The 25,314-nt window shown below is 50.0% G+C and overlaps 2 protein-coding genes and 1 long non-coding RNA gene across 6 annotated transcripts; 2 read left to right on the top strand and 1 right to left on the bottom strand.

The window, feature by feature from the left end:
- Positions 1-275: 275 nt before the first annotated feature.
- Positions 276-5,800, bottom strand: LOC111719153. Its single transcript, XR_002769418.2, has 3 exons — positions 5,569-5,800; positions 2,364-2,436; positions 276-653 (listed from the first exon to the last, which is right to left on the bottom strand). It is a non-coding gene; the product is annotated as an uncharacterized LOC111719153 (long non-coding RNA).
- Positions 5,471-11,570, top strand: ECSIT (ECSIT signaling integrator). Of its 4 annotated transcripts, none has more exons than XM_012541888.3 (8): positions 5,471-5,644; positions 6,864-7,026; positions 8,018-8,432; positions 9,287-9,510; positions 9,745-9,796; positions 10,251-10,399; positions 10,619-10,724; positions 11,098-11,570. In XM_012541888.3, exons 2-8 carry the CDS (start codon positions 6,910-6,912, stop codon positions 11,376-11,378), a joined length of 1,344 nt encoding a protein of 447 aa, XP_012397342.1. In that variant the 5' UTR covers positions 5,471-5,644; positions 6,864-6,909; the 3' UTR covers positions 11,379-11,570. The 4 variants fall into 4 exon arrangements, with proteins under 4 accessions (XP_012397342.1, XP_012397341.1, XP_031803444.1 ...); XM_012541887.3 differs by having other exon boundaries at positions 10,616-10,724; XM_031947584.1 differs by lacking the exon at positions 5,471-5,644 and adding an exon at positions 5,939-5,996 and having other exon boundaries at positions 10,616-10,724.
- Positions 11,571-12,026: 456 nt separating this feature from the next.
- On the top strand, positions 12,027-23,617 carry ZNF653 (zinc finger protein 653). Its single transcript, XM_031947580.1, has 9 exons — positions 12,027-12,497; positions 14,432-14,475; positions 15,563-15,778; positions 16,524-17,120; positions 18,277-18,442; positions 19,028-19,139; positions 20,053-20,167; positions 20,488-20,587; positions 20,778-23,617. The coding sequence occupies exons 1-9, from the start codon at positions 12,127-12,129 to the stop codon at positions 20,953-20,955; spliced, it is 1,899 nt and encodes a 632-aa protein (XP_031803440.1). The 5' UTR covers positions 12,027-12,126; the 3' UTR covers positions 20,956-23,617.
- The last annotated feature ends 1,697 nt before the right edge of the window (positions 23,618-25,314 follow it).

The following is a 25,314-nucleotide window of genomic DNA, read 5'->3' as shown; positions in this document are numbered from 1 at the left end:
ACTTTTGCTTTGCTTTTTAAATGGTATTTTATTTTTCTAAATACATACAAAGATAGCTCTCAATATTCCCATTTTCAAAGCATTGTGTTCCAAATTTTTCTCCCTCTACTCTCCCTTTCCCCCTCCCCAAATTGGTAAGCAATCAGATATAAGTTAAACATGTACAATTTTTCTAAACATATATCTACATTCATTGTGCTGCACACACACACATACACAAAATCAGATCAAAAGGAAAAAAAAAAACAGCAAAAAAGGTGAAAATACTATGCTTTGATCCACATTCAGTCTTCAAAGTTTTCTCTCTGGACACGGATGGCACTTTCCATCACAAGTCTATTAGAATTGGCTGTCATCATTTTGAATCTGAGTTCTTGGTGGAGTGGGGGGAGGCTGAGATGTCAGGACAGGAGAGTCTGAGATTGGAGGTGGGCTAGAGAGTTTTGGGGGCACTGAAATTAATGGGAACTCCTAAAACAGGGGATTTAGAGTTCCTGGGAAATCCTGGAGAGTTAGGATTAGAAGAATCTAGATTGGGAGCCCTGGGAGCTCAGGATAAAGGTCTCTTGGAAAATATTGAGGTTCCGAGTCCCTGATTCGTCGAAATGGAGACTGGTGGTAGGAAGACTGTGCTTGAAGCTCCCTGTAGGTACCTGTGGAACAGGACCAGGTTTGTCAATTGCAGGAGCCAGGATTACCAGAGTTGACAGGCTTCAGATTGGGAAGACAGATGAAGTAAGCAGTGGGGGTGGGAGTGGGGTGAGCGGATAGATTCTGGGGACAGACAGTTCCCTGCTGCGGGACTGGAAGGGTCGCTCAGCACATCAGGACTCAAAAGCTCCGACTGCAGGAGCACCATGCTGGTCCCAATGTCACTGTACAGGAGCCCCGCCTCTGAAGCTGTACCAGCCAATCCAAGTCGGAGGACACACCTCTCCCCATCTGGAGCAAGGATACCCTTGGCTCCCCAGGGAGCTCCCAGCACTGACCTTGGCGTCTCTCTCTGAGGAATCCTGGCTTCCTGCCTGATACCCATGGCTACCCTTCTTGAGGAGTTAGACTGACTGGAATAAACTCAGGGGTCCAAGAGGTGGCTAGGGCAGACATTGCCAGCTCCCTGGCCCTCTCCGTCCCTTCTTAGCCTGGGACATCTGACGGTTTAGAGAAACTGAGCTTTGCATCCGAGAGGCTGAAAGGATTTGGGACTCTCAGAGGTTAGGAGTCCCATCCTCAATACCTAATCAGAGGTTGTAGGATGAGGGAGAAGGGACAGGAACAAGGTATTTTGGGGGAAGGGAAGCACTAAGAATTGGGAAGATCAGGAAAGGCTTTATGTAGATAATGACTGAATTTTAACTAGGGATTCCAAGACAGTGGTGAAGAGGGAGACCATTCTGGGCATGAGTTAACAGCCAGTACAAAGACATGGATATGAGAGAGAGAGGGACATATGGGAGGCCTATATGATCTCAAGGAGTAAGTAGAGAGAAGTAAGGTTGAGAGGAATCTGTCAAGTTAATTATTGTGTTCCTATTTTCTCTGCCAGAAGAATAACTTTTGTAGTAGATACAGTAGCTAGAAAGGAGCTGATAAGCAAGGAGATAATGCGAGTTCCTAGTTCAATCTGATGGCCTGATAAACTACATGCTTAGGTTCTGAAAGAACTGTCAGATGTGATGGCTAAGTCTCTATTAGTAATTTCTAGAATGTAACCCTCCCTGTGGGACTACTTCTCTGACTCCCACTTGAACTGAAAAGCCTGGTTCCTCAGACTATTCTTCACAAGATTCTGGGCAAATTAGAAATCCTAGGGGTTCTAACACAGTGGATTCTGAGCTCTCCCCAATATACTTCACATTTATGATTAGCCAGTATTCTCTCAATTACATTTTAGCAAGGGTGTTTACTTAAAAATTTAAAAAAAGCATAATAAAACCAGTTGGTAAAAATCTTTCTCCTCAAATGGAACACCCTTTCTTTGCATTATACAAGGCCTTTGAGAGAGTGAGCTCAGATTTAAAGAGTACATTGTGGTGAGGCACACAGTCATGAATGGAAGTTCTTTTCTTTCTTCAGAGATCCCTCATGAAATTCATAGTAGGATGGTTTATAGTAGGATAGTTAAGTTTACCAGTGTGGTTGGCTCTTTGCAGGGCAAGCTCTTTTAGAAAGGTTAATATGCTATCAGGTTGGGTCAATTTGCTGTTGGGTAAGAATCTGCCAGTTGCTACTGAGCCAGGCTGAATCCTCTGTTCTTCAAGACCTCCATTTTGAGCCCCCATGGCCCAGATCCCAGTTTCTCCTAATCCTAAATTTCCAGGATTTCCTAGGAACTCTTTAATCCCTTTTTTTAGTATTCTCACCAATCTCACTGTGCCAGGAACTCCTCTGCTGGGTCTGATCTCTTCATTATTGCTGGTACTGTCTCCTTCAGTTCTGCTCAGGTGCCAAGGGAGGGGAAAACACAAGCTTTTAGTTTGTAGATATTCAAGAACACTTAATGTTTACAACATCTTTACCCGGATATCTCCACCTCAAGCCTAATACCACATCATCTTGATTCCCATACTAATATCATGTCATTTTGTGACTCCCATAGTTACTATGTATCTAGCTCTATTGAACTCTGTTACCAGCTCTAATAAACTGGTGAAATTTTTGATGGGACTTCAGGATCTCCCTAATCCTGGTGTCCTGGAGGTGGGAAAAAGAGAATGAATCTTTTCCATTTTATTTTATTCTTTTCTACTTTGTTCTATTTCTCAAGGGTTTTTCTACCCCCCTCATTGACCTGCAATCAGTCTGTGAAACTCAGAAGTGACTTACTGTTTTATACACAGGTCCAGAGGCATGTTTGATGATTTCATGCAAGCATAATCTATTTCCCATGTGGCCTCATTTGCCTTTCATCAAATGGTCAAAGTCCCATGATCCTTTCAAAATGATAAAGGGCTTGTCCATACACATTTTCATAAAATTTAGGAAAATTCCTTTGCATCTAGGGCACTCCATTTAGTGAATAATTCATTGTTTGGGGGTCAAAATGTCAAAACAAATCATCTTTATTCTAAGGACCTCTCCTACTCAACTTCCTTATGATTGTTGAAGACAGTACCATTCCCCCCACCCCCATGACTCTTCACTGCCTCTGTGTTTTAAGTAGTAGTTAAAATATTGATGTGGAGAATCGATTGGGCTAGTTTAGCTTGTCTCCAGATGACAGAACCAGAAGTAACTTACAAAGAAGATAATTTGGATTGTGTCAGGAAAAAATTTCTAATGCTTTAAATTATATAAAAGAGTGATGGGCACCACAGAGGTGGTGTTTTTCTTTTCCCTGGCAGTCTTTTTTTTTTTTTTTTTTTAATAGCCTTTTATTTACAGGTTATATGCATGGGTAACTTTACAGCATTAACAATTGCCAAACCTCTTGTTCCAATTTTTCACCTCTTACCCCCCCCACCCCCTCCCCTAGATGGCAGGATGACCAGTAGATGTTAAATACATTAAAATATAAATTAGATACACAATAAGTATACATGACCAAAACGTTATTTTGCTGTACAAAAAAAATCAAACTCTGAAATATTGTACAATTAGCTTGTGAAGGAAATCAAAAATGCAGGTGGGCATAGATATAGGGATTGGGAATTCAATGTAATGGTTTTTAGTCATCTCCCAGAGTTCTTTTTCTGGGTATAGCTAGTTCAGTTCATTACTGCTCCATTGGAAATGATTTGGTTGATCTCGTTGCTGAGGATGGCCAGGTTCATCAGAACTGGTCATCATATAATATTGTTGTTGAAGTATATAATGATCTCCTGGTTCTGCTCATTTCACCCAGCATCAGTTGGTGTAAGTCTCTCCAGGCCTTTCTGAAATCATCCTGTTGGTCATTTCTTACAGAACAGTAATATTCCATAGTATTCATATACCACAATTTATTCAGCCATTCTCCAACTGATGGACATCCATTCAGTTTCCAGTTTCTAGCCACTACAAAAAGGGCTGCCTTTTTGCACATTCGTGCACATACAGGTCCCTTTCCCTTCTTTATAATCTCTTTGGGATATAAGCCCTGGCAGTCTTTATGTAGAGGCTGAATGACCACTTCAACTAAGGTGGTAGGAGAGAACATATATAAAAGAAATTGTGGAAATGGAAATGACAACTGAAAAATGGAAATAATGCCCGTAAAACTTACTCTTACAGCTGTTGTCTGAAAAAATGATTTGTATAGAAACTTTTGCAATCATATATCAACTTCTGCTGTTAGTATTTCCCAGCTCTAAAAAATGAGGGTGGGATGTGAAAAAATGTTTATTGCAGCCCTTTTTGTAGTGGCAAAAAACTGGAAACTGAGTGGATGCCCATCAATTGGAGAATGACTGAATAAGTTATAGTATATGGATGTTGTGGAATGTTATTCTGTAAGAAACAACCTGCAGGATGATTTCAGAGAGACCCAGAGAGACCTACATGAACTGATGCTGAGTGAAATTAGCAGAACCAGATCATTGTATGTGGCACAAGATTATATGATGATCAATTTTGATGGACGTGACTCTTCTCAACAATGAGGGATTCAGGCCAGTTCCAATGATTTCATGAAGATGAGAGCCATCTACACCCAGAGAGAAGTCTGTGGTACACAGTGTGGATTACAACCTAGCATTTTCACTTCTTTTGTTATTTGCTTGAATTTTATTTTCTTTCTCATTTTTTCCTTTTTGATCTGATTTTTTTTCTTGTGCAGCAAGATAATTGTATAAATATATATGCCTATATTGGATTTGCATATATTTTTACCATGTTTAACATATATTGAATTACTTGCCATCTAAGGGAGGGGATGGGGGGAAGGGAGGGAATTGGAACACAAGGTTTTGCAAGGGACGATGGTGAAAAATTATCCTTGCCTATGTTTTGAAAATAAAAAGCTTCCATAAAAAAGAAGAGGGTGAAGAATCTAAGGTGACTTTAGGGTTCTAAATCCTATGAAACATCAACTCATTTTGACAACTCGTGGACTCAGTTTCCTCATTTGTAAAATGGAAGAAGATAAGGTCGAAATTCTGAAACCCTATCTCTCCTGTTTCTCACCGGATCCATCAGAGCCGGGCTGGGGTTGCGTAGGTCCCAGTCCATTGGCAGCAATGAGCCGGGAAAGAAGCTCGCTTATCACTATGCAGCCTCCTCGAGCCCTACCTTCCTTTCTCTGGGTTTGGCGAATAAATTTGTACCCATTTCGCAGATGACAAACTAAAGGCTAATGAGCATGCGCACACAGCAGGGATAGGAAGAGAACAACAGCTCGCAAAAACTGCTCCCACCGGCGGTCCGCTTCAGGAACCCCTTTCTAAGTGAAGCGGGGAGGGGACACGTCCTTAACTATGGTGGGTGGGAACTTTAAATGACGCCTTTCCATTGGCTCCCCATCCTGAAAATTTCCTCTGAGAAAGCCCGACAACCTATGACCCGGAAGCTATAATGGCCAACATGGCTGCACCCAGCAATTCTGACAAGTAGACCCGGAGAGAGCTGAGAATTGCGGTAGGGAGGACTTACCGTCGCGCCGCTCGAGGACTAGCCCGGGCTCTGGCCTCCGCGTCCGTGTCCGGCCTCCAAGCGCGTTCTGCCACAGGTCTGCGGACATCGTGACCTTTTCCCCTTGGATTGTGTTTGGGAAGGGGAGGGGCGGGGCGACTGGAGCCCCGCCTACTGCGTGTTTGTGTATGTTGTGTGTGAATGTAGATGCCCGTCTTGTATAGTGTGCTTTCAGTGTGTACGTGTGGCCCTCACCCTCTCCTCCCGTCACTCACCCCCCCCCCCGACTCCGCCCCACGCCCAGTGCGCAGGCGAGGAAGAGAGAGACCCCCAGGGCTCTGAGGAGGAGACCCAGCCTGACCCGGGGAACCCCCGCGTGCCTGTGGCTGGCCCACACGCGAGGCTGTTCCCGGCTGCCTCCTGGGAGTGGCGTGCGGAAGCTCTCGGAGGTGCGGTAGTCACTCTGCAAGTGCTTATTAAGTGCAGTCCCACGGGGAGGCAAAGGAAAGCAAAATCCGGCCTTGCCGGCGTGGGTCATACATTCAAATGGGGACGTCAACACGGAGTTAATGAGGTACCCGCCAGATCCATACAGAGTTACTGGAAGGTGTCTCAGAGGGAAAGAAGACTAGCTGCTGCAGGAAGGGGGAAGACCACTGCAGAAAAGGACTTAGAGCTGAATCCGAAGGAAGCCAAGAAAATGAAGTGACGGGGAGAAAGCATTGTAGGCTTGGAAAGTAGCCTGAATGCCCTGTTAGAGGAATGGCGATGAGTCCAATGTAGCTGGGTCAGAGAGGTAGTAAAGTGTAACAAACAACAACAACAAAAGAACTGGGAAGGCGCCAGGCTATGAAAAGTTTTGAATATCTGATACTGGAGATAAGAAGCCAGGAAAATCGAGAGTTGGGTGGGGATGTGATCTGGTCAGATCTGCTCTTTATGAAGATCACTTTGACAGTTAATAGAAGATGGATTGGGTTTATGAAAAACTTGAATTATGACCCCAGTTAGAAAGTTATTGTAATAGGCCAGGCTTAAAACTATAAGAACCTTGAAATAATATAATCCTGGGCAGTTGGAGACAAAGGATATAACATATGGGAGAGATGCTGTGAACTATAAAAGTGATTTAGCAATTTACTGGAGATGTTGGGTGAGAGTGGAATCAAGGAGTACACCTAAGTTTGGAGTCTAGGTTAGTGAGAAGATGGATGAACCTTTGACATTCTCATACTTCTGAGATGGGTATGAGGGTTCAGAGAGGTTTCCAAGGCCATCCTCTGGGCCAGCTAACTATATATCCTTTCGTTGGTTAGGCAGGCATCTGTTTGCCATTAGTTCCTGACCAGGGCCAGCAGCAAGATGAACTGCATACGGAGGACCATACTAGCCTGGGATCACTCTATGGGACACCACTTCCTTTCCAGAGTTGCTTCAAGGCACAGCCCTTGGCAGCCTGAAGGAAACTGCCTTTTACAGGTAGCAGGGATGGGGTAGGGAGAAGCATCACCTACATGTCTAATTTTGGGCAAACTATTTAACCTTTCTTGGCCTCCTCTTGGAGATTATCAAGTTCTGTCCCATCCTTTTACAGTTGATAAAGCCATCTTCACTTCCAGTTTTAAGTCCTATTGGCCAAAGTGGAATGGGGGAACAGGAGGAGGCATCCAGTTTCCTTTGGCTGTGCCCCATTTACTTGTCTTCTTCAGTTTCCTCTAAAATGGAATCTTAGTAATCTTCACAAGGGCTATTCAATTTTTGTGCCATTCCTGGCTAGCATTTCCTTCAGCAAATCCTGTTGAATATTTAACAGCTTCTCAGGCCATGTGTATTCAGAAAGCCTGGGACAAATTTGGAATAGGAATCTGAAATAAGTGGAGAGGAACAAAATTGCCCTGGGGAGAAAGGGGGGATGACTTTCTGTTAAAGACAGAAAATTCTTTCCTTAATACAAATATTGGCTATTGTGGGGAAGAAGGAAGAGCCAATAAATATACTGGGAATCCCTGGCTAAATTTGACAATAGTTTGGATATGTTGGGTGAGAGAATAGAATAAGTTGACACTTAAAAGTTGGGAGTCTAGGTTAATGGGACTTTACAATACTATTAAAAGATTTTGGAGTCTTGGCATTTCAAAGGGGGGAAGAAGGAAAAGACCCAAGTTTTTTCCAGAGCCAGCCAGACCCCTTTGTAGATAACAGGCCCCAGGCCAAGGGTTCAAATCAAAGAACTAAGGCCTAGAGAGGTTGAGAGTTAAATATTCAAGGAATTAGGCTTCAATTATGATTGTTGCAATTGAAACCTAATTCCTTAATCTAATCCAATTTATCTTTTCACTGTACTACCTCCCCTTTAGAAAAGGAACAAGGTTCCTTCTAAGGGATCCCACCCTATGGAGGTAGGATAAATAGACTTTCTGGTGGTCAAAGGTCTCAAATCCCAGCTCTGATTCTTCTTGTTGACCCACAGGGCCTCTCCCAGCCCCAAAGGGGCTTCCACAACAGTGCAAGGAGACTAACCTCAGATTCTGACCCAGTCCCTATGGTGAGGCCCCCTGCAGTGTCTACAAAGGCCTTGGAGCCATATGAGGACTTCTTTGAGCAAGCTACTGGCGGACAGCGAGATAAAACGGGGTTTTCAAGAGCAGTCAAGGCCTTTGCCCAACGGGATGTACGAAAGCGGGGTCATGTTGACTTCATCTACTTGGCTCTGCGAAAGATGCCAGAGTACGGGGTGGAGCGTGACCTGGCTATCTATAACATCCTGCTGGACATCTTCCCCAAGGAGGTCTTTGTGCCTCAAAATGTACTGCAGCAAATCTTCAACCATTACCCCCGCCAGCAGGAGTGTGGAGTAAAAGTGTTAGATCAGATGGAAAACTATGGTAAGAGGGAGGAGTCTGAGGATCCAGACTCTAATAGCATTGCTATTAGTCAGTGTGGAATGGGATTAGATGGAGTTCAGTGAACTGGGGGTGATTAATCCAAACTGAGAAGACTGAAGAAAAGGTTTTTTGAGGGGTTGGGAGATGAATGTTCTATCTGCAAGGATTTAAAGGGCAGTCATGTGGCAAAGAGCTTACCCTCATGCTGTTTGGCCCCAGAGGATGGAGGAGCAAATTGGGAAGGGGCTGGGCAGCCTGATGTTCTACCAGGGCAAGGACCAGCTTTGGCAGAAGAGATTTAAACTTTAGGTCAGGAAAATGTCATTAGCAATCAGAGCTGTCCAGAAATGGAAAGAACTACCATGAGATACAATTCCCTATCATAGATCTTTAGGAAGAAGTTAGATAATTATAAAGGAAAGGATAGAATAGAGCTCAGATTCTTAACCTAGGTTCTTTGAACTTGCTTTTTAAATATTTTGATAACTGTTTTCAGTATAACTGGTTTTTTTTGTAATTGTATGAATGTAGTTTTATGCATTTAAAAGCATTATTTTGAGGAGGCCTTAGTTTCACCAGATTTCCAAAAGGAGTGATCCCCCTCCAAAATTTAAGAAACTCATTTATAGAGCGATTCTTGTTCAAGCACAGATTGGACTAGATCACCTTGAGGCCCTTTCTGTATCTGAAATTCCATCATTCTCTTCTTCCAAAGAAATGCATGGGGAGGATCCCTGCTTAACTTGGAGGATACTACCCTATATATGGTAGTTCACCTCTGATCCATATGTGCTTCTCTGTCTGCCTTTGCCTTTCTCTGTTTTTCTGCTTCTTTATCTTCTGGCCCAGTACAGGGGTCATGCCAAACAAAGAAACCGAGTTTCTGCTGCTACAAATTTTTGGACGAAAAAGTCACCCTATGCTCAAATATCTTCGCCTGACATACTGGTTCCTCCGATTCAAGAACATCAATCCCTTCCCGGTACCAAAACCACTTCCCAAAGACCCTGTTGACCTGGCCCGGCATAGTTTGGAGCGTATTGCAGCAGACTTGAGTGCCAAAGTCACTGTATACCAGGTAGCACCCAGGACCCCTCCATTTTCCCAGCTATCACTGTGGGTTCTGTTTTTCTTTTTCTGCCCTTATGGTCTCTGTCTCTGAGACAAAGTGCCAAGATTTTTTCCTTTGATGATCCCATTGTCCTTGTATGTTTCCTCTGGACTCTTTGTCTCTTGGGTGGGTTAGGGGATGAACATGGGTGGGGTGGGAAGGAGCTGGGTACCTTGTACTCTTTTCATTTTCTGACTGTAGATGCCTGGGCCAGAAGATCTTGGAGCTGATCCATCACAGCCTCACATTGTGGGTATGTCTTGTACCCATTGGATGTATAGCGTATTGCCAATATGCTATGGCCGCGGATAAAGTGAGGTTAGACAGGAAAAGTGTATATGAGGAGACACTGAAGGAAGGGTTTTCAAAGGGCCCAGGGAGCCCTCAGAGCCCCAATAAGACAGTACCCAATTCCTCATCTTTTTTGTACTTGAAGATGCAAACTAAGATGAATTCTGGAGAAAAACCAGAGAGAGGTAAGCAAGTGAAGTTGGAATGAGTTAGCTTCAAGGTCTCAGTCTTTGCATAAGATGACAGACAAAACTCGGTGCTTCATTTTATAGAGGTAGAACAGGAAAGGATATTGAAGATAAAGTATAAATAAAAATAAATCTGGACCCCTGAAAGACGCTATGGGTGGGGTGGATGGAAGTCACCTACTAGAAATAGCACTAGAATTGATATATGCATTTCTCTCCCCAAATCAGGGATCCAGAGTCCTGACCAGCAGGCTGCCTTGGCTCAGCACAACCCTACTAGGCCTATTTTTGTTGAAGGACCCTTCCCATTGTGGCTTCAAGACCAGTGTCTTTACTACCATGTGCTTCGGGCTGACCTGCTGCCTCCTGAGGAGAGAGTGAGAGGAGGAACCTTCGAGGGGCCAGGAGGAGGGACCAGGGGGTGCCCCAGTGTCAAGTGTTAGCAGAAAAGGGGTCTGGCAAGGGCACCAGGCACTGAGCCTAGTACCAGTAACACCGGGTGGTTCTGACAGTTGTGCTGAAAACCCTGGTTGGGGAGGGTGATACCACTGAGTGTTTGGCTTTAATCTGAGCCTCATGGATGCTACCTCCAGCAGGAAAACAAGGAGATCGAGCCAGAGAGTAACTTCTATTATCCCACGCAGCTGGACTTGGATTTGGATCGAGGACCCTGGGACGACTATGAGTTTGATGTGGATGAAGGTACTGGGGTTCCTCTGCGTAGCCCTAGGGTGGTTTTCTAGCTTCCCCCTCCACTGTCCTTTGTGTTTCAGGCAGAAGCCCCTTGGCATCGTCTTTCCCTTCCTGGTACTACTTTAGGCCCAGAGAACAGCACTGGCCTCAAACCTGGAGAACTAGCCTTATTGGGGGGAGGTGAGGCAGCGGTGGTAAAGACCCAGGTTTCTGAGCTTCTGCCAGGGCTTGCCAGAGTGAGGTCTAACGCTACTTGTCAGCCAGCAGAAGGGAAGGGAGACATCTAGGAGTGAGGAGCTTCGGGCCCGGTGGCACGGGTCAGGAGCTCTGTTAGGGGCAGCCCTCTGGATCCTCCAGCCAGGGCACCCATCTGTTCCCATAGTGGAGGAAGGCCCGGTATTTGCCATGTGTATGGCTGGAGCCCACGATCAGGCCACACTTGCCAAGTGGATCCAGGGCTTGCAGATCACCAACCCAGGCCTGGCACGAATCCCAGTGGTCTTCCGTCTGGGAGCGGTGGGAGGAGAACTCCAGCTTGCCGGGCATCAGGAGCGCCAAGACCAGCACAGCCAGGAGCAAGGGGAGCAGCAGTCTCCCAAGGAGGAGGAGGAGCCCTCCCCAGCCCCCGCGGGGCAGCGAGGTCAGAGCGGAGCCTTTGCCTGAAGGTCTGAGACTGGTTACCAGCTCCTTGTTCACCGCAGTGTAGTCCTGGCTTACTGGGCAAGCTGGGACTGGGCTGGGAGCTTCGGACCGTGGGGGAGAATAGAGCTCTGGGGGAAATGACCTCTGCTTGCCAGTTTGCCTTTGAGTAGCCAGCAAATAAAGTGTCGTCCTTGGGGACTCTGCGGGCTCTGATTTCTGTGGTTGTCTCCGGTCCCGTTTTTCACGGCCCTTAAGAGGTAACCCCCCCTCCCCCAGCACCCAGGTGAGTTCTGACCGAAGCCAGCCATGGATCCCTGAGCGGTGTGGAGGGGAGGTACCCTCCCCAAAAGATGGCGGGCCGCTGGAAATGTGCCCCCCCCCCCCCCCCCGGGGGGGGCCAGACTGGCCAAAGCCCCTTGGACCGGTCGGTCCCGAAGCGCTCGCTACCTAAGGGCCGGGAGGCAGCGGAGGGACTAAATAATCCGCCAGGGCTGTTTCTGCCCCGAACCTTGTCACCTCCCTGCCAAGGGCTGCCCTATGGTGCGCCAGGCTGGCAGCGCCAGCCCAGTGGCTCCGGGAGACCTTGGGCATTTAGTTCACTCTGCCTCAACGGGTCTCACGCCAATCTCCCCCTTTCTAACCTTCCCTTCTTCCGGACGATTGTATCCACGCTCGGGCCGGCTAAGTGGGCAGGACTCGCGCAGGCGCACTCAACGCATCGGGGCTCTTTTTCGCGAGCGCCGAGTTAAATTTTTCCCGGCGGGCGCGGATGATCGTCGCCACTTCCGGTCGGGTTCCTAACAACGGGAGAGGCTGTAACCGGGGGGGGGGGGGGATGGCGGAACGGACGCCGGAGCCCGAGGCCGAGACGGAGACCGGGGCCGAGGGCGAGGGCAGCGGGGAGGCGGCGGCCGAGGAGGGCGCGGCGGGCCGCAAGGCCCGGGGCAGGCCGCGCCTCACCGAGTCCGACCGGGTGCGGCGGCGGCTGGAGTCCCGGAAGAAGTACGACGTGCGGCGCGTGTACCTGGGCGAGGCGCACGGGCCCTGGGTGGACCTGAGGCGCCGCAGCGGTTGGAGCGACGCCAAGCTCGCCGCCTACCTCATCTCCCTGGAGCGGGGGCAGCGCAGCGGACGCCACGGGTGAGGCCCGGCCCCCTCCCCCCGCGGACCGCCGGGGCGCACGCGGGAGGGAGACGGGGAAGGAGGGCGCCCAGAGCCCGCGGGGTTCCGGGAGGCCGGGGGCGGCCCCAGCCTCGGAGGGGATGGGGGCGGGGGGAGGCGGGGCAGCTAGGACTCGCGAAGCGCCTACTACGTGCCAGGCACCGGGCGGAGCACGGCCCGCGCCGCCGAGGAGCCCCGCCCGAGGGGCGGGCAGCGAAGGCGTCTCCTAGCCGGGCCCTTCTCACGGGGCGCGCCCCTGCGACAGCCGTGGGTGTGTCCGGGGGAGGGTGAGACCTTTCCGGGACGCTCAGGGAAAGGGTGGAACGGGAGATGGGATGAGCGTCGGAAGAGAACTAGACTTGTCCCGGGTGACTCCGGGGAGCGGAGCTAGAGCGAGTGCCTGTAAGTTAGAGAGGCCGGCCGGCATAAGGAGAATCTCGCCACCACTAAGAGCCATCTGAGAGGAGAGTGATCTCAGAGGCGCTAGAGTTCCCCGTCACTGGAACCCTTCAGACAAAGGCTGGATGAACGCCTTTCAGGGAATCACCTATTTAGGTAGGGGCTAAGTTAGTGCAGCACTCAGAACGGCACCTGGCACATAGTAGGTGTTTAATGAAGGCTTACTGAATCGAGTAGGTGACTTTTGAGGGCCTCTGAGATTTGGCAGCGGGAGGGAATGTGTGTAAAGCGCTTTTCAAACACTGAATTATGTACAAATGTCAGCTATTATTGTCATCATGGAACCCCAGTATCTGGGGGTGGAACGCTAGTAAATCCTGCCGGGAAACAGTCAGAGGAGTGGGAAGAGAACTGGGAGAGAGCAGTGTCGGAGGCACTAAAGAAGGGTAACTCTACAAGAAAGAAGGGATGGCCCAGGGAATGCAAATTATTTAAAGGCAGGGATTGTCTAACTTTTATTTCTGTATCCTGTACTCCTGACTTAATAGGTGCTTAATAAGTGCTTGTTGATTGATTTAATGATACTGGGAAATATAGAAGGAAGAGGGTTGTTTAAATGCCATTGGAATTTTCTACAGTTATTTATCAGCCATTCTGACCAATGTAGTGACCATTACCACTTCAAAGAACTTGGTAGAAAAGCTTTCTTGAAATGTGGTCATGGGTAGTAAGTACAGAATGAGGCATGCATTTAGGGATGTATAAAATATTTTCAGATATTGGCCAATAGGTGGATGTGTTTTGCTTGACTGGACTTTTTTATGACAAAGACTCCTCACCGCATACCCTGTGAAGTAGTGTAAATTTTATTGTCCCCATTTTATGAATTAAAAACTGAGGAAGAGAAAAGCTAGTTGGAGAGAATAGTGAAGTGTTAGGGGGTAGAGGAGGCAGCCCCTGAGAAGATATTGGGTGTACATCACAAGTGAGATGGTGACGTGTTGAAATGGAGAGAGAGGGATGAACTTGAGGCCAGGAGACCCCTGTTTAAATCCTGCACTAGTTGTGATTCTAGGAAAGTTCTGTAACCTTGATCCCCAGTTTCCACAAAGAAAATGAGAAGTGAAGAGACTGTGCTCTCTCACACAGATTGTTGTGGGCAAAGCACTTTGTATTCCCCACAAAAGAATTCTTATTATGGTTTAAGTGTTTTGCAGCAGAAGGAAGGAGAGACAGGATGGTTACCACGGAGGAGGAGCGGGTTCAAACTTCCTTAGGCCTTGCTCCCACCCTGCACACTCTTCCCTGTTCTTCCCCTAGAGCCTTCCTCTTGGTCTGGCCTCCCTGATTTCGAGGTTATCTTTTCTCTGATTTTGAGGGCCTCTTCATGTTATCCCCTTATCCATATGCCGTGGGCCCTTCCACCACCAGATAGCCCTTCTGCTGTCCAATGAGAAGACCTTCAAAAATCCTAGCTCGGCCCTCTCACTCGCTGCTGCTTCTCTCTGTTACAGGAAGCCTTGGGAGCAAGTCCCCAAAAAGCCAAAGCGGAAGAAGAGTAAGTGGGTAATGGGGCCTAAGACTTGTGATTTGTCCAGGGAATGGAGGAGCAGTAATACTAATGAGTCAGAGGAGTGAGCCCTTATTTCCTCTATTTTTCAGCAGTGTATAGTCTTCCAGGTAGGCTAAGGAGAATGGAGGGAGCAAGGAACTCTGCTGGTGGCTCCACTCAGAGCTAGATTTGCCCTGTTCTCTCCTCTGGCCCTCCTCAGTGGCTCTGTTCTTATTCCATGGGCTAGAAGTAGTTGTGCCCTAATTGGCTAAGAAGGGCAGGGCGATTGTGGGTCCAGGTGACTGAAAGATTTTGGGAATTTCTGCTATGATCATTGAAAGGTATGACTCATTTAACTGGAAGGAGTGTTATTTGTTTGGAGGACAGTCTTTGACTCCTGGAGGAATTGAAATTTTGGTAGCCACCCTTTCCTCTCTCCCTTCTCTACCCCTTTATAATGGTGTACCTGTTGCAGGACACTAGCTCTCAGGCCTTGACATGCTTTCTAGCAGCTGTATGATAATTGCACTATGGGGAGGTTCGGTGCTTTAAGGATCAATTCACTGACCCAATTCACTGCTTTTATTAATAAGCTCTGATATCCCAGAGCCTTCTGTGAGAATAGACTAGCTCTGGGGGTTCAAGCTGACCACAGTGTTGCAGGTATACCCTTTTGGGAAAGTCCTCCCTTTTCCTTATTCCTATGCTAGTGGAATCCTACTGTCCTCAAGTTGTTTGACTGAGCAACATGCCTGCCAGGTGTTGGCAAGAGAAAGTTTACTGTCCTGTACCCTGCCAACATAAGAGGACCCAGATCCGTGGGGGACCACAGCCAGCCTGTCCTACCTACCTTCCAACTTTGTGTTCTTAGAGATAAGGCCTCTCCCAGTGACTAGAAGCGGGGTGGTGCTGACATGAATAGTGGTGGCCAATTGGGACCATTTCCCCGGGCAAGATCCATTTTCTCTTGGGAGGAGGTGGGCGATGATCTGTGTGCTTGAATATTTCTGTTCCCCAAATCCTCACAGTAGAGAAAGGGCTTGTAGACTTGCCTCTTGCAAGCATTGTTCCATTTGCCTTTCTCCTTTCCTAGGAAGGAGGCGTAATGTGAACTGCCTAAAGAACATGGTGATCTGGTATGAGGATCACAAGAACCGCTGTCCCTATGAGCCTCACCTGGCAGAGCTGGACCCCACCTTTGGGCTTTATACCACAGCAGTGTGGCAGTGTGAGGCAGGACACCGGTACTTCCAGGACCTCCACTCACCTCTGAAGCCGCTCAGTGATTCGGAGAACGAGAGTGACAGAGGTAGGGATGCCTTGAACAGAGGGCCATGGGACACACCTCTTTTCACGCCTTATCCTGAGGCGGCATTAGTCTCCCCCTCAGAAGGCACGCTGTCACAGTGAGCTCACAGCTTATTTCTCTTTCCACCTCCTTCTCTCTGAATGAAGTTGTCTACTCCTTCTTAACTGGCATCTCCTCTCCCCAGATAGCATGGATTTGGTGCCTGCTAGCCCTGTGTTAGGTTCTCTAAGGGCCGAGGAGAGGGGAGAGGAGAGAATTCAGTCCCTCTTAAGTCTTTTGAGAAAAAATTCACATATATGGGTCAGAAAGCAGTTTTTGAGTGGTGTGTGATAAGGGACAGATTAGTTTTTGTGGTAAGGAGTGATCACTCAAACAGGAATGAGTATAGCATTTGTAAGGGGATGCTTAGGAGACAAATTTGACCCAGCTGGTTGGCACAATGGAGAGAGCTCTGGGCCTGGAGTCAGGAAGGCATGAGTTCAAACCATCCATAAAATGGGGATAATAACAAACACCTACCTCAAAGTATTGTGGTGAGAATTAAATGCTAACACTAAAGCAGTTAGCAGAGTGTCTGGCACGTAGTAGATCCTCTATGAACACTAGCTGTTAGAGTTACTGCATGACTCAGGTTCTTATGTATGCTTGAGATCCTTGCAGGGAGAACGACCAGGAAGTGTGTTTGCTGGCTCAGGTCTGCTTCATAAGGGTCGTGATATCCTTGCTTTTTTTTTTATTTCCACAGTGGGCAATGGCTTGGGGGCTGGAAGCTCAGACTCCTCAGGCTCTGAGTCTGACTCAGATTCTGATGGAAGGGCTCAGACTGTGCGAGCCTCCCCGGTGCCAGCTGCGCCACCTCCCCCAGCCCCCGAGGGCAGCAGCAGTGGGCTCATCACACAGGACGGCATCCACATTCCCTTTGAACACCACATGGACAACTTGACAGCGGAGCAGGGCACACCCCTGTGCCACAGCCCAACCACCAGCGGTCCCGAGAGCATGGAGACTGTGGTGTGTGTGCCTGTGCCGGTCCAGGTGGGCACAGGCCACAGTGCCTTGTTTGACAGTGTGCCCCAGGAAGCTTTGGGCGAGATGGTGGCCAGCTGTCCTGTGCCAGGGATGGTGCCAGGCTCTCAGGTGATCATTATCGCGGGCCCTGGCTATGATGCTCTGGCAGCAGAGGGCATTCACTTGAATGTGGCCAGTGGTGGCGGCAGTGGAGAAGAGGTGCCCTGTGCTGTGATTGAGGGCGTGGCCGCCTACACCCAGACTGAGCCCGAAGGCCGTCTGCCTGACCCCTGCGGCCCCACGGAGAGCATGGCGTTTATAGAAACCAAAAAAGGTCTCTCTTTTCCCTCCTCTCAGTTCCTCTCCCCACCCTTCCTGGGCCTCCCTCAGGTCAGCCAGTTGACCCCAGGCAGAACCCTGTCCTGGGCCCCTGGGGGAGGGATCAGGGGCCAGGGAGGGCCGCACCCCCGAGGAGCAGAAGGTGGGCAGCCTGCCCTTGACTGCTGCACAGCACCCATGTCTACACATGCCAGTGAAGACAAGGCAGCCTGGTGTAGTGGAAACAGCCCCGGATTTGGAGTGTCAGAGGCCCTGGGTTTGAGTCCCTCCTCTGCCAGTCACACTGCCTGTGAGACGGACCTTAGGCAAGTCAAGTCGCTTCTGGGGCTCATCTGTCAAAACCAAAGTGTTGGACTCAATGATCTTCCAATTCCCTGCTAGCTCTGAATCATGGGAGTGTAAGACAGATAGGTGGGGAAAGAGGGGCCTTGGGCCACTGGGATGGGAACAGAGGCAAAGAGATGCTGCTCCTTGACCCTGTTGAGATGGAAGTTGTCCTAGGTGGAGAAGGGTGGGAGGGAGGAGGAGGAGGAGGTTGGCATTTGGTTGCAGGTAAGCTGGGTGGCCAGTGAGCCTTCTGTGCAGATCCTGGGTGAGCCTTCTCTGTGGGCCCCGGGCAGCCCCGCTGCCCAGGTCACTAGTGAGCTTTCTCTGCGGGGCCCCGGGCAGCCCCACTGTCCAGGTCACTAGTGAGCCTTCTCTGCGGGTCCTGGGCAGCCCCGCTGTCCCGGTCACTAGTGAGCCTTCTCTGCGGGTCCTGGGCAGCCCCGCTGTCCCGGTCACTAGTGAGCCTTCTCTGCGGGTCTTGGGCAGCCCCGCTGTCCAGGTCACTAGTGATCCTTCTCTGCGGGTCCTGGGCAGCCCCGCTGTCCCGGTCACTAGTGAGCCTTCTCTGCGGGTCCTGGGCAGCCCCGCTGTCCCGGTCACTAGTGAGCCTTCTCTGCGGGTCCTGGGCAGCCCCACTGCCCAGGTCACTAGTGAACCTTCTCTGTGGGCCCCGAGGCGGGGTCCCACTGCAACCTGGCTTGGCCCAAACCTTGAGTTCTTAACCCTGGTAGGGCCTATCCATAGCCACATTTGGGGGCTCTCCCAAGAGGAGAGACCCTCTCAGCCTGGAACTAGTACTAATGTGTAATTTTCCCTGTTCCCAGAGAAGGAAGAACTCTATGTCCTCAAGAAGGAAGAGAAAGAAGAGCTGTCTTCCCCAGAACTGGAGGAGTTAGAGACAGTGGCTGAGAACATGGAGCCCGAGCCTGAGGAGTTAGACAGCAATGACATGTCAGCCATCATTTATGAGATTCCCAAGGAGCCTGAGAAGTGAGTGTGTGCATCACCCATAAGTGTGTGGTCATGCAAAAAAAAGGGGGGGGGGGGCAGCCCGGGCTCCTCCTGGGCCACCCTGGGTGAGATGGGCACAGTGTGGCGATGGCCTGTTGGCTCTGCTGTTAGAAGTGATACTTGGATACGACACAGTGAGGGACACTGGCTCTCGAGACGAGGGCTGAGACTGTGGGGAGACTTGAACTCTTCTCTAGCCAGCAGAACCTAGGGGAGAACAGGGCCCCAACCCATGCTCATGTGCACTCACACTCACGCACACATACTCTGAACCTAGGCCCGTGTGCACACACATACACATGCCTCTGTTGGGGAGCTGATTGCCAGGAGGGACAGAGTTGGGCTGGATCTCTGGGAATGCCTGGGGAGGAATGGGTAGCATGGGGTCTCCTGGGGCCTGCTTGTGCCAAGTACCCCATCCAGGGCTCCTCAGCCCCAGGCCTGAGCAAAAATCAGAAAAGAGGCAAAGAGGAGAGCAGTGGTATCCTCTGGCTGGAGGCCTGAGCTTGGCCTGACGTGTTCTCTGCTTCTTCCCTTCCCCTCTCCCCCCATCCCTGCCCTCAGGAGGCGGCGCAGCAGGCGGGGCCGTGCCACAGATGCTGATGGTCTGCTGGAGATGTTTCATTGCCCCTATGAAGGCTGTAGTCAGGTCTACGTAGCCCTGAGCAGCTTCCAGGTAAGCCAGGCCTCTCCACTTCCTTTGCCCTTTGTTTTAGTTAAGGCATCAAGCCACTTGTGTGTGCCAAGCCTGAGGAGACAGAGGCTTGGGGAGACCTCTTTTCTTTTGGGCTGGTGCCTCTGGGTCAGGACAGCCTACCTTAAGAGAGAGCTCCATCAACTAGGGAAATGGAGGAAGTCTTCTCTGCAGGTGCAGCATCTGGCATAAAGACAGGGATTCAGGAAATGGGTAACTAGAACTCAGGGGAAAGGAAAGTCACCTTGAGAAGCCTGGGCAATGAAGCTGATCCTACAAGCTGGGAGGTGTCACCCTGTGGGTGGAGTTTGGGACAAGAAGGTGCTGATCAGCTGAGAGATTCTGGTCAGGGACTCCTGTGTGTCTGATGAAGCTGATGACAGCCCCTCCTCCAGGGGTGATGTTGGGAAGGGCATTAGACAAGGGATTTGAGGCTAGATGGAGTGCTGCTCTATACACGGGAGCTGTTATTATTAAGGGGAGATGTTTGCATTTTATCTTAAAAGTGACGAGTCTCTGAAGATTGTTTAGCAGAGGAGTGATGTGATCAGACCTATCCTTTCAGGCTATTGAAGTATAAGAGTGAAAGACCTGAGATAGTTTTGACACTCATCAGATGATCTAGAAAGGGAAGAGGAAATCTTGGGGAGAACATTATCCTTTAACTGCAGATATGTCCTCAGGCCCTCACTGGGGCTGCTCTAAGAAATCCATGGGCTAAGGACTTTGTATCTGCCCCCCTGTTTGAAGTCTGTCTCCCCTCTGGGCCACCCATTCTCTTGGAAATATCTTAAGGACAAGGACAGACTTCCTTTGGAATCATTTGGCCACAGGTTTGCACACTATCTGTTTCTATCCCCACCCCACTCCTCATTTGTGGATTTTTCTACTGCAGAATCATGTGAACCTTGTCCACCGGAAGGGGAAAACGAAAGTGTGTCCTCACCCAGGTTGTGGCAAGAAGTTCTATTTATCCAATCACCTTCGAAGGCACATGATCATCCATTCAGGTTGGGCCCATGGAATTGTGGAATTAGATTTGGTTGGGATAAGGGAGCCGGAGGTACAATGGGAACACCTGGGCTCAATCCACTTTGAGTCCCTCTTATCTCAGAGTGCTTTCCCTCATCTAGGGTATTCTGTCTACAATAGCGTCCAGTCCTGCACAACAAACAAGGATTTTCTTAACCATTCCATCAGATTTCCAGGCTGGTGCGGGGAATAAAGCTTTTTCCTCAGGGACCCTTTTGAGTTGTCATGAATGGGGAAATATACCTTAAGAATGAATTTTTAACCTTCAATCCTTGGGGCTTTGTGGTTGTATTCCCAGGTGTCCGAGAATTTACATGTGAAACCTGTGGGAAGTCCTTCAAGCGAAAAAATCACCTCGAGGTTCATCGACGGACACATACAGGAGAAACCCCTTTGCAGTGAGTGATGGCTTTCTCTCCTCACCCCAATCCCTCTAGGGTTCTTGACCCCAGGGAAGGTTGGGCCTTCTCCCTGCTCAGGCTCAGGGAGATTGAAGGAGTGAGGCTCTTCCTCAGGCTGTGGCTGAGACCCTTGCCAGGGCAGTTATAGCCCCAAAGCTGCCCCAACTCTGTCCCTGCTTGTCCCCAGGTGTGAGATCTGTGGTTACCAGTGTCGCCAGAGAGCATCCTTGAATTGGCACATGAAGAAGCACACGGCCGAGGTGCAGTACAACTTCACCTGTGAGCGCTGTGGCAAGCGCTTTGAGAAGATGGACAGCGTCAAGTTTCACAAGCTCAAGAGCCACCCTGACCACAGACCCACGTGATCCTGGCTGCCTGGCCAAAGGACATTCCTATTTATTTGTCCCCACTGACCTGGGCCCTTCTCCCTAAACCCGACCCCACTTCACAAAGGCTCTTCTGGGGGGCTAAAGAGAGCTAGCCCCAGAATGGGGCTGCAGGCAGTATAGGTGGACACTGAGGGCACCAGGGCAAGCCGTGAAGCAAGGAGATGGCCTCCAAGAGTAGCTCTTTGCTCTTGGATCAGGGTTCTGCTGGTTGATATAGCAGGTGTTGTAAGGATCTACTTGGATGTCATGGGGCATGGATCCACCCCCTTAAAGCTGAGATCTTTCAGCTAAGTCACTGGGCAAGAGGGCTGGACACCTGGAACAGTGTTAAGTGAGCAAAAGTGATTAAAAAAAAAAAGACACCAAAAAAATCCCTCTCCCCACCCCACCTCTGTATGCTCCAGAACACTTGGGAAGATTAGGCCCAGTTTTACACTACCATCCTTTGGGCCCTGAAAAGAAAAAGGAATGCCCCGAGTGCTTTCCCCATTTGTCCATAGTCTTCTGCTTTCCTCCGAGGCTCCTGCCTCAGACCTCTGCTCTCCTGTTTGCCTTCATAGCTGAGGGTTGGCCTTGTCTGTAGATAGGAGGAAATCCTGGTCACTTGGCGGGAGGAAGGGAAGAGGAGTGCTTGCTTTCCTAAGGGAAGGTTGGGAGGATGCCAGGGTGTGCTTTAGGGCCTGATACCTATTCTCCTCTCATGTTGTGGGGGCAGGAAAGCACCCTCCTTCAATCTGGTGAAACTAGAGAGCTGTTTGGCACATGTTGAAGGGCTCCTTTAGCTTTGGGTCAGGTTATGGCCTCTTAGACTTGGGAGCCCAGGATTTTGCCACCCTCCAACTCATCTCATTGTTCCTGGTGGTTGATGGCTCAGTTCTTCATGAACTTGATGAATAGTCAGGCAGCCTTAATGAAAGAGGGGAAGCCTCTCGCTTTCCCCAAGATCCTGCAGCTAGAACTCGGTGTCAGTCATCATCAAGCCTTTCCCTAGGTGGGGCTAGAGGACTACCCTTCTAAGAACTGGGCTTGGTTGGCCAGGGTTTAACACGAGTGGGCTGTTGGCCCAGTACTTAGCGGCTCCCCAGTAGGGGGGGCAAGTGGTACCATGTGCCCTTTGCCGATGAATAGATTAAGTACTTTCGGTTGTGTCCTGGGCCCCAAAGGGGCTGGGGGCGAAGCCAGTTATGGTCCCAGATTCAGGGCTTTGCCCCCCACGTCCCATTCTGCCTGCAGTGAGACTTCCCGGGGAAAGGAAACTCAGTCTTCGTTGGGGGTTACATCGAGTGCTAGACAAACCGGAAACCCCACATTTCAATTCCGTTTTGACAATTTAGCCTCTGACGCTGACTCTGGCCAAGTTTCCACGGTTTCCTTTCGCCAGGAGGTGGCGACTGAGTTCTTCGGGAGCGGAACACGTGAGCAGCTGCGCTGCCGGGAGCCCAGGCATGTGCCTCGCCCCTCACGCCCTCGCCTCCCGCCCTGGGGCTCCCGTGACTATGATTGGCTACAATCGAACCTGGTTCTTGGCCAGCCAGATGCTCCCGCGCCGAACGGGAGGCGGAGCTCTGCCTTTCCTTCCCATTCTGGCCCTTCGCCTCGAGCTTACTTTCCAGGTTTGGGGAGGGGCGGCTTGGAGCCCGTGGTTTTAGGTGAGGGTGGAGAATATTCTCGCAGTTTAGAATCCGAGCGGCAGCCTCAGACAGCGCCCCCTCCCCACCCGGGCGGCCGCAGCTGGCAAGCCGCAGTTACCATGGGAACCCCGTTTGGGCTGCATGCTTTCTAGAAGCTGCTGGTGGGGAGCGCCGTATCCTCCCATTCCACCGCGCGCATCACCTTCTCTCCCTGGACCCTGGTGGACTGTCAGTTATTCCCCGCCCACGGAGGATAGACCCGCTGGTGTGAGGGGAAACGTGCTTTCTATATTCTATTCTGACCAATAGGCGAGCCTGCGTTTAGCTCCCGGGCTCTGCCGACGCTGTTAGAAAACATTCCATTGGTTTCCTTTTTCCTCAGCGAGGCTGGCGTGGAGATTTTACTGGCTGTGGGTGGGTGGATCTGAACAAACCAGAGAGAGAATCAGCGCTGGGGGGGGGGGGGGGGGGAAGCAAAGCCCATAGCGCCCCCTCCCCCCGTCCCTGGCAGCTCGGGGAGAACAATGCATTCAGTAGTTCCAGGAGCGGAGGGCAGGTGTCATTTTCAGCTAGTCCTCCCTCCCCCATTGGCCCGCCAATCTGAGCACTTGTTCGAGACGGGTATTCTTTCACCGCACAGTTCAGAGCTCACGAAGTCTGTCCGTCGAGGTATTGCTACGTAGCCTTCTAATTGCTTCTCTTACAAGTCGAGGCGATTGGCCTTTGTATAAATCCTCCCGACTGCGCCCCCTGTTGCCCAGTTCATGATTGGCTAGCTCTAGGTCCTTAGACGTGAACATCTGCCTACAATTTGTTTCGTGACTTTCCCCAATGGGGTGACTCGATTCTTTCGGTGGATCTGACAACCATAGTGTGGAGCTCTGAGTGAAGCTGATCGGTGACATTGAAACCAAAGGGCAAGAATAGGACAAGATAGACCTTGTCCCTCTGCTTTTTAGTCTCCTTTTGTTTCGATCTCCGACTCAGAGGTTACGGTACAGGCGAGGGGGCGGGGAGGGGAGAGCGGAACGGGAGAAGGACTTTCTTTGCTGCTGGAATCCAGATGGAGCCGTCGTGCCGCGCTGTCTATGGTGCTGAACCTGGCAAAATGGGGTGGTCACCTCCGAGAGAGGAACCTTCCATCTCATTCAAATTGGAGTGGGTTAGAGAGATACGGACAAAAATTCAGAGACTGGGGACTCGAAACAAAGGCTCCGGGGGCGGGACGGAGAGACGGAGAGGGATGGAGGCAGCTGCTACGTTTCCTTTCCTCTGAGCGGGACGGGTTCCTATTGTTTGGGTCCCAAAGGCCTGAGGCTATATGGGAAGGGGGAGGGTGGCGTCTTAGCCCGTCACTAATCTCAGCCGGAAGTTTGTCTGAACGTGTGCATTCTGCACATGTTGGTACACGGATAAGAACACGTGTTTATGTATGTGATATGCGGCGCAAGCATGTATGTGTGGTCATGTGTATGTGTCTAAGCATGTGTGCGTCTTTCCGTGAGCGTGTGGACGTACGTCTGGACACACGTGAACTCATACAGTTCTCTGTCTAGATATTTGAGGACGTATACATGCACGAAAAGCTCAGCTCGGGCTCCGTTAGGAGTGGCCTTGGGTTCCCCTGGGCCTGAGAGTATGACGGTACTTTACCCTGCCAATTAGAAACCGGGAATCTCTGTTCATTTTTATGTAGGATCCGCCCACCCTAAGTTTGTGGGGAGGGGGGGAATCCACGTGGTTCTTAGGCTTTCTGGGCCTCGAGTTGTGATTGGCTAAGCCTTGATTTTCCCCCTCTCTTCCCACCCCCCCACCCGGAGGCCTAGGGTTGCCCCTGAGACTCACTGTAAGTAGCTGAAGAGGTTGTTCTGTGCCCCACTCCCTTCCCCGCCCAAGCAAGGTTCTGTCACTCCGCCCTTTCTTCAGTCTAGAGGATCTCCAAGCGAACTTTTGCGCTAAGTTTGAGCTAGTGGGGACTTTTCCTTCGGAATCGCTCAGTACTTCTTCCTAGCCTCAGGGCCTGAAGGGGTGCGCTACAGCACAAACCACAACCTACCCCACCTTGCCAGGGCACTTCGGGGGGTCAAGATGTAGGCTCCAGAGCTGATGAACACGTCTGGTTTTCCCTCTTTCGACGGGATCCAGATGCCTACGTCCTCTTGCTTAGACTGTCACCCCCCTCCTGATTTCTCTTTAACAATATAGAATGCGGAATTTGGAAGAAAGTAACGTAAAGATACAGGTGGGTCTCTACCTATCCCTTTGTCCCCAGAATGATAGGGTTTTCTCTACGCACTGTTTTGTACCAAGAATAATTTGACTTTCTCAGACTCCTCCATCACGGTCTACCAATACTTCTAAAAGAGCCTGGACACAGAAGTGGAGACAGAGGAATTAGAATGTAAGCTCCTTCAGGATTTTTTATCCCCCCCCCCCCAAAAAAAATTACTTATATATGATGCTAATAAATATTTATAGAATTGAAGAGTGGAGCAGAGACGCAGAAAAGCAAAGGAGTACAGAGCCAAAGATAGGAGACTGGTTAGTCTTTCCTAAACGTGTCACAGAAGAGGATTTCCCCTTTCTCAGGACTTGGTCACTGCTCCTCGCGATCATTGTGCCCTTGCGAAGGAATGGTCCTTGTTTCATACCGTCCCCAGACCCAGTCAGCGTTCATTCTTCCACCCCATATATGAAGAGAGAG

Source organism: Sarcophilus harrisii, chromosome 1, assembly GCF_902635505.1.
Source record: "Sarcophilus harrisii chromosome 1, mSarHar1.11, whole genome shotgun sequence".
Classification (NCBI taxonomy): domain Eukaryota; kingdom Metazoa; phylum Chordata; class Mammalia; order Dasyuromorphia; family Dasyuridae; genus Sarcophilus; species Sarcophilus harrisii.
Note: the sequence above shows the minus strand (reverse complement) of the source record. Positions and strands in the feature narration are given on the sequence as shown.